We start from the raw sequence: 12,597 nt of genomic DNA, 5'->3' as shown, positions 1-12,597 counted from the left end.
CAGGCATGAACCACTGCACCCAGCCTGAGGTATAAATTTTTTTTATTACCCAGACCTGTCTTCTCAAGGACTTGGGAGTCTCTCTTTGAAATGCTAATGTTCAAGGACATACTCTTTCTCTTACTCCCAACCTGTGGGTGCCTTGCTCTGACTGGCATCCTATCATAAGATATGATAAGTTTGTTTCTCTTCTGGATAGCTGCTAGTTAACAAACCCAGATGGCCCAGTAGCGTTGACCAACTTCCCACTTTTTCTAAGTTTTTACTTCCGTTACTCTGTTCAAGCCCCTGCTGTTCACCCTGCCTATTCTGTCATTCTTTCTTTAAAACAGTCACCTTGGCCGGGCACAGTGGCTCACGCCTGTAATCCCAGCACTTTGGGAGGCCGAGTTGGGCGGATCACAAGGTCAAGAAATTGAGACCATCCTGGCCAACATGTGAAACCCCATCTCTACTAAAAATACAAAAATTAGCTGGGCATGGTGGTGCACGTCTGTAGTCCCAGCTACGTGGGAGGTTAAGGCAGGAGAATTGCTTGAACCCAGGAGGTGGAGGTTGCAGTGAGCTGAGACCATGCCCTGCACTCCAGCCTGGCACCTGGCTGACAGAGCAAGACTCTGTCTTAAAAAAAAAAAGTCACCTCTGCACAAATTGAAGTTGAGTTCAGTTCATGCTGGACCCTATTGCAATCGATATTAATAAAATAATTTACCCTTGCTGTTTTAGTGTCCAGCTTTGTCTTTGTTATATACTCTACAGTTTTGGACCAAATTTTGTCCTGTCTATGCCTTTTCTCTGTATATAGATCTTTCATGTATCAATACATTTTTTATTAACAAAAGGACACTGACTCTTCTACAGATCTCAAAGCCTAAAAGGGAACGCCTAGCTTTCATTCCTGTATGCAGCTATAGCTTAGAATATGGAAGAGGGTAAAGACCACAACAGTCTTGAATTGGGTAGTGATGGAAGAAAAATAACTTCAGGACTACTGACACAAACTGGAAAACTCACTAGGCTGATACTGACTCTAGACACACATCTGCTGCCTGGTGGGATGGTCCCTCTCCCTCAGGTTCTCTTACAGTGATAATGAAAAATTACAGCCCTAAGAAAGGTATCAACCTGAGGGACTTCTCATAGGCTGAGCCTAATTTTATATGAACTTATAAACCCACAGAGAAGGCAGGAAGAGGGAAGTCTGTAATCAAAAAACTTTATATTAAAAACTGAAACTCTAACTCCTGTAAATATTAAAAAATAATTTTCCCTTTTCCCTTGGTTCTTAGCTGGGATGGACCCCTGTAACAAGACAGATTACTAAGAAAAAAACAAACAGTAGTTTAGTAATGAGTGTATTTCATAGACACATGGGAGGTATCCAGGGAATGAGTAATTCTCAAAGAGGTAGCTCTGAACCTCAGATGATAGAGCATCTTCTACAAAGAACAGTACATCTTTAGAGTTGTGACAAGACAAAGGAAAAGGGCCTTGAGTCTCTAGGGGCAGCAGATTGTGGAAAAGCAAGTAAGTTAGTTAAAGGTAGTTAAAAGCTACTAAAGTTTGTCATGTAGATTCCTCTGGTGCAATCTCTAAGCTGAAAAGGATCTAAAGTGTTCTTTCTGATAGAGAGTCTTTGTCAATTTGTGTCCTGCTTTTAGGCAAATAGGGAGAGACCAGAGAGCCTTTCTTGTATCTGTTTACTCTCAGTTGCCTTCAGCTCAAAATAATCCTTACGCTAAAGTGGCATGTTTTTTGGTTACTTATTTTAAACTTGTATATGAACTGCCTTTCAGATCCACACTTTTTTATTGTGACTCTTTGTTGAAAAGAACATACACTTGAACTGCTTTTCAAATGTATATTACACCTTTGTTTACATGTCTGTACGCCAGCTACCTTACCCTGTGGATCCTAAAATAATATTTGGAAAGATAATTGGGGAAAGACTTACACACCCTGCAGGAACAATGTGGTGACTGGCTCGTTTCCCTTGTGTCTGTTCTTAGAAAAAACAAGTAATGAGCACACTGCTGAGATGGAACACATGAAATCCTTGGTTCATGGATTATTTACGGTCTTGCATTTAGAAGAGTCTCAGAAAAAGAGAGAGCACCATTTATTGGAGAAAATTGACCACCTGAAGGAACAGCTGCAGCCCCTTGAACAGGTTAGGAAGCATCACGGTTGAGTATATTTAAAAATCATACCTAGTGTTTTTTAAGTGCTCCTCATGTGAGCATTTTTCTGAATGCTTTCCATATGCTAATTTTCTCCTTTACTCCTCACAAAAAACCATATAAGTTCAATACTGTTATCTTCCTCATTTTTCAGATGAGGAAACTGAGCAACAAAGGTATATAGCTAATACATGGTAGAGCCTGGACTTGAGCTCACGTGGCCTGTGTTGAGAGCTGCCACCTTAACACTATGCCATGCTTCCTCTCCACAGATCAGTCATAATGTCCCTGTAAATAAGTGTAATAAGAGCAAGGAAGCACTAGCTGGAGTCCTACCTCCCTTTCCTTTTTAGAGAATAGGCCCAGCACCTGTGCTCTGCCTAACAGAATTGCAGCTGGAAAGCTGGTAATGGCTAGCATCAAGTTAATCAACAGTGTGGAAAAAATAACTTTGATTTGAGGGGATAGTTGGGGAAATTTGTTTCAAGGGAAAGAATTGCATTCTTTAGACTTACCCATTTGTGATTTTTATTTAAATGGGAAGGTATATGTGTATCTTTGAATATGAATGGAAAGTTTCTGGAGATATAAGGAAGTTTTTATAGCAATTACCTCTAAGCATATTTGGAGGATAGCAGAGAGGACTTGTTTTATTTTTTGATTGTTTACCATTTTTTTCTTTACTTGTAATATATTTACTTGGATTAAAAATTTTAAATCTAGCTGGGCGCAGTGACTCACGCCTGTAATCCCAACACTTTGGGAGGCTGAGGCCGGTGGTTCACCTGTGATTGGGAGTTCAAGACCAGCCTGACCAACATGGAGAAACCCTGTCTCTACTAAAATTACAAAAATTAGCCAGGCATGGTGGCACATGCCTGTAATCCCAGCTACTCGGGAGGCTGAGGCAAGAGAATCGCTTGAACTCGGAAGGCAGAGGTTGTGGTGAGCTGAAATCATGCCATTGCACTCCAGCCTGGGCAACAAGAGCAAAACACTGTCTTAAAAAAAATTTTTTTATTATTTATTTATTTTTAAAGATGGGGTTTCACCATGATGGCCAGGCTGGTCTTGAACTCCTGACCTCAGGTGATCCACCCACCTTGGCCTCCCAAAGTGCTAGGATTACAGGCATGAGCCACAGCGCCCGGCCAAAAATATTTTTTAATCTAAAATTTTCCTCCCACCTTATCCTCCCAGTTACTATATTCTCCACACCTATGAATTATTTAAGGTTTTGTCTATATACAAATATATTCTTATTTTGTTCTTTCTCAGAAAAGGAAGCACATTATTTTACACTATTCTCGTCTTTTTTCCCAGTGTATTATAGAAATCTCCCCTTATTGGCACAGAGCTTTGTTACAGCTGTGTAATGTCTTGATGGGCATATGGATTATTTTGGACTTGTTACTAAGAATGCATCTGTAATGGGTTTTGTGTATGCAGTTGGGAGTTGTAGGATGAATTCCTAGAAGTGGAATTGCTAAGTTAAAGAGGCCTCTAATTTTAGTTGGAGTTCAGAAGATGACTTCTGAGTTTTTCATTGTACACTTTTCTATACGTTTCATTTTTCCAAGGGCAGTTATTACCTTCATAATTTTTAAGATTAATGAGCTGACTTGGAAATGAGTAACTCATTCATGTATGTTTCTATTGTTTTTCCATATATCTGACCTCTTCAAAGTAAGAGTTCCTTTTCATCTTGCTTATTGTCCCCTTTAGTTGGTGTATTCGTAAACGGAATTAGCAGTTTTTCATTCCTCCTCAGGTGAAAGCTAGAATCGAAGCTCATTCAGAAGCCAAAACCAGTGGACTCCTGTGGGCTGGATTGGCACTGCTGTCCATTCAGGGTGGGGCACTGGCCTGGCTCACGTGGTGGGTGTACTCCTGGGATATCATGGAACCAGTTACATACTTCATCACATTTGCAAATTCTATGGTCTTTTTTGCATACTTTGTAGTCACTCGACAGGTGAGTAGTTTGTTAGGAAAATGGTAAGTTAGAACATCTTTGCAAAGAATGTCTTATCTAAGCATTGAACAATAGAGCTTTTTTATTTACTGAATTACTGCCATCTGGGCTTTTATGAGCTGGTAAATTTTTTAATTGTTTTTCATGAGACTGGATGAAGACTCACAGAGAAACTATATATAACTTCTATGAGAGAAATAATTAGTATAACACAGAAATTCCTCCATTGGGATAAACATGTCAAATTTGTGTTCTCTATGCTCTCATTTATAAATAAAACTGAATTTGCATTGCAAAACATTCAGTAACATTAACTTTGTCTCATGGTTATTTAATATGCCAAAAACCTCCCTTTTTTCTTCCTCCTGCTTTCCCATTATGTGTCATTTCTCTTTCAAGTCTGCCCGCTTTTGAAAGGAGCAGCAGATCTTAAATGAGACTGAATGTTTTACCTGTGTTGGGTTATGCTTACCCTTATGGCCACTGCAAATATTTTACTGATTCATCTGCCTTCTTTTGCTTTGGTGTTGCTGAGTCAAGTATCTTTCTTGCCAGAAGCATTATGTTCATTCAAAACATGTTATTTTCTTTTGTTTTTTTTTAAGGATTATACTTACTCAGCCGTTAAGAGTAGGCAGTTTCTTCAGTTCTTCCACAAGAAATCAAAGCAACAGCATTTTGATGTGGAGCAATACAACAAGTTAAAAGATGACCTTGCTAAGGTATTGTACTACAAATACATCTTACGGCTGGTTTGTTTGGGAGCCAGAACTTAGTATCAGGGAGATACAATTGGTGGCTCATCCTCACAAGTTAAATCTTGGTCCTAGATTTCTATGTGCTGTGGGATTGTTCATTGAAACAGTTGACACATTTCATATTAATCTCATATCCCAGTTTTACTCTTCTGTACATGAAGATAGCTTTAAATGTGTGTGTTAAAATTTTTTAAATGAATTGAGATAGTAAATCAAAGTTTTCACTGGAAATCCATTTCTCAGTAAATAAAAATTAGAATTTTAGGAAGGTGAACACTATGATAAGGAATTTAAGGCATGTATACGTTTCCTTTCCCTAAAGACGAATTATAGTATTCCTCCCTTCATCTTTTCCCTTCTGAAAGTCGCTTAGGTATACACTGCTATAAAGTGAAGGAACCATGGTATGAACACAAGTTTGATTTCAGAGTCTATATTCTTAAGTACTTTTTCACAATCTGTTTGTCAGGCAGTTATCTCTGGTCTCCCAACTTACTCATTAACTTTGTTCAGATGGTGACTTCTCAGCACATCACTGGATTTTTCATTTTTATCGGTAATTTCATAACAAAAAAGTTCTGATAAAAATATCCTCCATTGCTCAATGCATGCTTGTTTAGTATGCATCCCTAAAATTTAAAAAAGAATTACTCAAATTTTGTAGTCTAAAAATTGTAGAGCCTTTTATTTTTTTTCCCCTTGAGATGGAGTCTTGTTACCCAGACTAGAGTGTAGTGGCACAATCTTCAGCTCACTGCAACATCCGCCTCCTGGGTTGAAGCAATTCTTCTGACTCAGCCTCCTGAGTAGCTGTGATTACAAGTGCCCACCACCACGCCTGGCTACTTTTTTGTATTTTTAGTAGAGATGGAGTTTCGTTGTGTTGGTCAGGCTGGTCTCAAACTCCTAACCTCAAGTGAGGCACCTGACTCGGGCTCCCAAAGTGTTAGGATTACAAGCGTGAGCCACCATGTCCAGCCAAGCCTTTTTAAAAACACATTTTATTTCATATAGTCTTTCTGTAGGAAAAATACAATGCTTTAAAAATCTTTTTTTGTGGATTCCCTTATATTTGAATAATCCCATCTGAGAAGGCTAAGGAATATTCTTTTAGCTCATTTATATAGGACAGTGCATTTGAGATTTAGAAGGTAAGCCTGGCGTGATCCCAGTGATTTGGGAGGCCAAGGTGGGCGGATCTCTTGAGTCCACAAGTTGGAGAGAAGACTTCATCTCCACAATTTTTTTAAAAAAATTATCTGGGTGTGGTGCTTGTAGCCCCAGCTACTTGGGAAGCTGAAGCAGGAGTCCCTTGAGCCCAAGAGTTCAATGCTGCAGTGAACTATGATCACACTATGGCACTCCAGCCTCGGTGACAGAGATGAGACCCCCCCATCTCTAAAAAAAAAGTTTTAAATATAATACCTTGTTAAAGTATTTTTAAGGTAATAAAGTAGAGTTAAAAAGATAAAGTCGTAGGTTAAGGGTATTTTTTTTTTTAAGAATATGAACTGGAAAACCATTATAAAAGGGATAACCTAGTATTTTTTTAAAAGGCATAAGGATGAATTAGTAAACTTAAGCTCATCTTTCAAAAAGATCCATATGTAAAATTGAAATATTTATCCCATCACTTTGGGAAGCCAAGGTGGGCAAATCACTTGAGTCCAGGAGTTTAAGACCAGCCTGGGCAACATGGCAAAACTCCATCGCTACAAAAAATATCAAAAAAGTTAGGCAGTTATGATGGTAGGCACCTGTGGTCCCAGCTACTTGGGAGGCAAAGGCAAGAGAATCACTTGCATCAGGGAGGCAGAGGTTGCAGTGGGCCAAGATGGCGCCACTGCACTCCTGCCTGGGTGACAGAATGAAACCCCATCTCAAAAAATAAAAATTAATATTTTAGCCATTTGCCAGTAATAGTTTTAACATTTTATTGCTGTAATGAGACGTTAAGTTTATAGAATTCCTCTCAAGCAGTAATGTTAGTATGTTTCTCATTCTTTCTGACCACATGCTTTTTCTTTTTCCCATGACAGGCTAAAGAATCCCTGAAACAGGTGCGCCGTTCTCTCTCTTTGCAAATGCAAGTAGAGGAACTCAATGAAAAGAATTAATCTTACATTTTTAAATGTCATTGGATTTTCCATTATGTATTGATTTTGCAATTTAGGATGTTTTTGAGTCCCATGGTTCATTTCAATTTGATTGTTCAGTTGTTTTTTTGGTTAATAAATTCTTGTAAAACAGAAGTATTGTTTGAAGTTCTCAACTGAGATTTTTACTTTGTGGATTTTTATGACTTGCTAATGTTAGAAAGGGCTTGTATGCATCTATTATCAAAGCAACAGTGGCTGCTGTTAGCCAAAAATCCTTGTCAGCTTGTCCCATGTTTATTCTCTATGTGGAGGTGAAAGGGTCTGTGCTTGGCATTCACTTTCACTCAGACTTCATTTGGAATCATCTTTTAAAAAAAATTAGAGACCAGGTCTTGCCAAATCAAACTCCTGGGCTCAAGCGACCTTTCTGCCTCAACCTCCTATGGAATCATCCTGTTACTAACTTCTTTTTTTAATATGCAGTCTTTGGGAGTAAGATCCTTTTATCATTTATCAAAAAGGCATAAATGTTCACTAACCATAAAGTATAATTGTTGATAGTTTTTGAGCTTCAACTGAAATTGTGTATATAAATGATGGCTTTCAAACCTGCAAATCACAAGTTTCAGGTGTCAAAGCCCAAACACTTAACCTTCTTCGGCCCCTGGCAGGTTATTAACAAAACAATATTATTCATATTCTGTAATCATATTAATAAGAATTGAACCTTAAGGGTAACATCTATTATTCTATTAATGTGATCGTGTGTGAAGAATGGGTCTGATGACTGTTGGACTGTTTGTTTCTTGGAACTTAACATGGAAGATGCTGACAGAATCAGATTTTGCAGATGTTCAGCCTATAGTGGCTAAGAATTACTATTTTTCTGTTTGTTTCATCCTCAGAATGCCATATAACAATTCTGAAATGCTGACTTTTTAAAAAGTAGGAATTAAAGTCATACACAAAATGTCATACTTCACATGTAGATGAAATATTAAACATTTATATGACCAAGTAAAAACTACAAATTACACAAATGAATAAGAATGTTAGAAAAATCATAAAATATGAATTTCAAATATTTTATAAGGGATGATTTAATTCTTGGATTTCAAAAACCTTTAAAAACAATCAAGTTTTATAAAAACTTTCATAAAAAATGTAACAAAATACTAGTTAAATCAGCCAGATTTTTGTGTAATCCTGCAGTTTACTAAAAAATATTACAAATGCTTGTAAATTATTTATCTAATTTCCTGAGGATTTTGTTTCTGCATATCAAACTCATTCACCATGGCCAATATGAACTATTTTTTTTTAAAGGCAGTTCTTTGCTGGGCAGTAAACATTAAAACATTTGAATCACTGACCATATGCTTAACCTAATGATATTTATATAAAAAAAAGAGAAAGACATTTTCAATACAGATTGTAAGATAAGATCGCCGCTATTAATTAGACTTTGGAAAGAAATGCAGCTTTTTAGTTAGCATTGAGGCAAAGCAAGGAACCTGCTTCTTCCCAATCGCACTTGGATCTTTGCAAAAGTCCACGCGGCGCTGAGACACTTTCCTGTTCACCAGTGTGAGGAGTTCTGTGAACTCTAATGAGGAGCCATATTTTCCCAACATCTCACACAAATCTTGAATGTACCATGAGCCATTGATCGTTTCCCGGTGAGAATAATATCCTAAAAAAAATGAGGAGGAAAAGGTTGCTGTAGTTTTCCGGCTTTCAATTACTATTAGTGAAAAATAACTTCATACTTTACAGAAGTGTAAGTTCTTAAAAATCCTTAGAAAAGACTAAGATATGTCCATGATATATATGGTTAAAAAAATTTTTTTTGACTTCTCAAATGGGAAAAGAGAGTAATTCCATATAGTTATATATATATGGGGTTAATTCTACATAATTTCCTCCATTTCCTAAAAAATTCCCAAGATAGTGAGACAATGATTTTGAGAGACATGAGATTACTAGAAAGAAGTCAAAATTATTTACTATGAAAGCAAAGAAGAACCATTATCAAAATATTTTTCAGCCGGGCATGGTGGTTCACGCCTATAATCACAGCAGTTTGGGAGGCTGAGAGAGGCAGATCACCTGAGGTCAGGAGTTTGAGACCAGCCTGGCCAACATGGTGAAATCCCGTCTCTAATAAAAATACAAAAATTAGCTGGGCTTGGTGGCGGGCATCTGTAATCCCAGCTGCTCGGGAGGCTGAGGCAGGAGAAACGCCTGAACTCGAGAGACAGAGGTTGCAGTGAGCCGAGATTACGCTACTGCACTCCAGCCTGGGAAACAAACAGTGAGACTCTCTCAAACCAAAAAATATTTTTTATGCTGGGTGCAATGACTCATGCCTGTAATCCCAGCACTTTGGAAGGCCATTGCCAGAGGATCACTTGAGCCCAGGAGTTTGAGACCACCCTAGGCAACATGGCAAGAAACAATCTCTAACGAAAAATTTAAAAATTAGCCAGGCATGATAGTACATGCCTATAGTTCTAGCTACTGGGAAGCTGAGGTGGGAGGATTGCTTAAGCCTGAGAAATCAAGGCTACAGTGAGCCATGATCATGCCACTGCACTCTAGCCTCAGCGACAGAGACCTTGTCTCCAAAAAAAAAAACTTTCCATGACAATTACCACTATGGCACTACCACCCTCAGTAACTGACGGTAGGCTGCTAATATTAATACAGTTAGACTTGTTGCTTTACTTAATAACTCTCAAGAATGCTTTTTCTGTAAGGTATTTTACACTTTCACTTATCAGTCTGTGCCCTGTGGTCAAAGAAATTCTTAAGTCTGTGAGCTTCAGGATGGAATCACTACGTCCCAATAGAAAGACCTGATCCATTTAAATGAAAGTTGCCAGGAAAGAAAGAAAAAGACCTGACCCAAACCAATCAAAGGTGAAACTTACAGGACCTTAGACGAGAGAGGCAAATTATGTTTGTCTTAAACACCACACACCTTCTGCAACAGAGTAACACATGAGGAAGTCTGCTCCGGCAGGCAGTGTGTACACGGAGGCTGCATCCACCTCGGTCACGTTGGTGTCCAGCTTGTCTGTCTGATGATCTACGACATCCAAAGGAATGACCGGTACATCGTGCTGGTTTCCCCGACACGCCTACAAGACAAGGAGGAAAAAAACCACCTCTTTGCCTCCTGTTTCCTTCCTAGTGCTTAATGTGTTCAGTGAATGTATAAGCCAGCACGCCTTCATTACAACAGAAACCACATGCTGAGCGTTTCAGAAGCAATACATTCAGGTTTAAAGGGAACTTAAAGCCAACAAAGTTGTTTCCCTACTTATGTTTTCTTTTAGTTAATAAAAACAAATTGGCATCCCCAAATATACATTAAATTATGTTCGTTGAAAGGTATACTGTAGAGGAAAAAGCCCATGGCACACCCAGGGCACACTGCGTTACCTTCCCTTTGAAAAGCTCTAGTATTTACCTAAGCATTTCTATTTAGTCAGACAGTATTTCCAGATTGTTTTGCTTGCCTGGTTGCTGCTATAAATTGTTAGGAGTTAAAATGACATCCAGTCTGACCAGAGGAGATGTACCTTTTTTCCTTGTGTGCCCATTAAAAAGTGAGGTGTCAAATGTTTATCCACGAATTCTGACTCAGAATTTGCATTAAATTTAGACTCACTCAGAATTAACATTAAATTCCGACTCACAAGTGACTTCTTTTACAGGCTGAACTGTGTTCCCCAAAATTTCGTATGTTGAAGTCCTAGCCCTAATACCTCAACTATGACTGTATTTGAAGACAGGGCCTTTAGAGGTGATTAAGATAAAATGAGATGATATGAGTGAACCCAAATCCAACATAACCAGTTGTCTTCATAAGACATTGGGACACAGACATGCATAGAAGAAAAACCATATGAAGGCACAGGGACAAGACGGCCACCTACAAGCCAAGGGACGCCGTGGAAGAGACCAACCCTCCTACACCTTCATCTCCGACTTCCAGCTCCGGAACTGTGACAATAAATCCTTGCTGTTTAAACCCACAGTCTATGGTGCTTTGTTATGGCCACCCTATACACGAATACAGTCACCTAATAAGATTCTGTTGTAACATTATAAATGCATCAATCAGTTCTGAAATGGTTAAAGAATTAAAAGCATCAAAAAGTCCCGATTTCAAATCAAAAATAAATAGATAAACCCTAATATCCCATTTTTATAGGGAGATTTTAATCTTGGTATCAGCAGCCTTATTTACTGGCCTTGTTTTCTGTTGTCCTTCCTAAATATAACATAGAACACCTTTAACCCGATGACATCACCTGCCAAGTCAACTGCAATAAAAGCGAGCCTTTACTGAGGGCTTGCCATATGCCAGGCACCGTTCTAAGTGGCTTTCATTCACTAAGTCAGGTGATTTTGCCCTCACAAACACCCCATGAGACAGGTGCCATTTTTACCCTGGTTTCACAGATAAAGAATCTAATGCATAGAGAAAGTAACTTGGCAAACGATTTCCTTCCACTGTGACTTTCTTTCCATAGTAGCGCATTAGTTACTTCCAATTCTCTTGTTTGACAGTGTTGGCCACTCCTTTTTCATGAAACAATCATGTCACTCTTTGTTTCTGATTTTTCTCCTGGTGTCCATCCTCCTCAGTATCTTCCCTCTTCAGCCCATTACTCATGAGTGCCCCTTGGTTTTTACACTCATTTTTCAGGCTATATTCAACACGGGTAAACTCATCTAATCCCATGGCTTCCATGGCCACCTCCCGATTTATTTTTCCAGCCGAGGCCACCTGTCTTAGGTTCTACACCTGTATCACCAATTCCATGTCCCACGGACATTCCAATGCAGGTATCCAAACCAGAAGCACGGCAGTCATCCTCACTTCTACAGCCACTTCCTTGCCCTGAAACAAGGCTTTATGGTAGGATGTGCAATAAGTTTCATGTTTGATACGGTCTGGGTGTTTGTCCCTTCCAAATCTCATGTTAAATGTGGTTCCCAGTGTTGGGAGGTGGGGCCTGGTGGAAGGTGACTGGATCATCGGGGAGGATCTCTCATGAATGGTTTAGCATCATCCCCTTGATGATAAGTGAGTTCTTGTTCAGGTCACATGAAATCTGGTTATTTAAGAGAGTCTGGGACCTCCCCCTTGGCGCTCTTTTGCTCCCACTCTCATCATGTCATATGCTGGCTCTCCGTCACCTTCTACCATGATTGTAAGCTTCCTAAGGCCTCACCAGAAGCAGATGCCAGCACCACGCTTCCCGTGTAGCCTGCGGAACTGTGAGCTAATCAAATCTGTTTTCCTTATAAACTACCCAGTCTCAGGTATTTCTTTATAGCAATGCAATAGACTAACATAATGTTGTTTTATGTTCTCTATGCCATTCATGGTAATACAGAATTGTGGCACTGGCATGCCAGGTTTCTCTTTTGTAGGTCAAAATTTTTGACTGGGTGCAATGGTTCACGCCTATAATCCCAGCAATTTGGGAGGCCGAGGTGGGCAGATCACCTGAGGTCAGGAGTTCAAGACCAGCCTGGCCAACATAGTGAAACCCCATCTCTATAAA

At 39.1% G+C, this 12,597-nt stretch overlaps 2 protein-coding genes across 13 annotated transcripts in view; one reads left to right on the top strand and one right to left on the bottom strand.

Annotated features, from left to right (window-relative positions):
• MCUB (mitochondrial calcium uniporter dominant negative subunit beta) overlaps positions 1-11,057 on the top strand; it is a 128,932-nt gene extending 117,875 nt beyond the window's left edge. For 2 of the 3 annotated variants that reach the window (XM_064384018.1, XM_012436516.3), the window contains exons 5-8: positions 2,010-2,170; positions 3,952-4,155; positions 4,761-4,877; positions 6,953-8,258. In XM_064384018.1, the coding sequence (XP_064240088.1) occupies positions 2,010-2,170; positions 3,952-4,155; positions 4,761-4,877; positions 6,953-7,030 (560 nt within the window). In that variant the 3' untranslated portion in view covers positions 7,031-8,258. Of the gene's footprint in view, positions 1-2,009; positions 2,171-3,951; positions 4,156-4,760; positions 4,878-6,952 lie in introns of all 3 variants that reach the window. The other variant, XM_012436514.2, reaches the window with a different exon arrangement.
• CASP6 (caspase 6) overlaps positions 7,999-12,597 on the bottom strand; it is a 27,091-nt gene continuing 22,492 nt past the window's right edge. For 9 of the 10 annotated variants that reach the window (XM_012436508.3, XM_064384015.1, XM_064384013.1 and 6 more), the window contains 2 exons: positions 9,996-10,155; positions 7,999-8,705 (listed from right to left, as the gene is read on the bottom strand). In XM_012436508.3, the coding sequence (XP_012291931.2) occupies positions 8,467-8,705; positions 9,996-10,155 (399 nt within the window). In that variant the 3' untranslated portion in view covers positions 7,999-8,466. The remainder of the gene's footprint in view (positions 8,706-9,995; positions 10,156-12,597) is intronic. The other variant, XM_064384017.1, reaches the window with a different exon arrangement.

Source organism: Aotus nancymaae, unplaced genomic scaffold, assembly GCF_030222135.1.
Source record: "Aotus nancymaae isolate 86718 unplaced genomic scaffold, 86718_ANA_hifiasm-v0.15.2.pri h1tg000033l, whole genome shotgun sequence".
Lineage (NCBI taxonomy): Eukaryota > Metazoa > Chordata > Mammalia > Primates > Aotidae > Aotus > Aotus nancymaae.
Note: the sequence above shows the minus strand (reverse complement) of the source record. Positions and strands in the feature narration are given on the sequence as shown.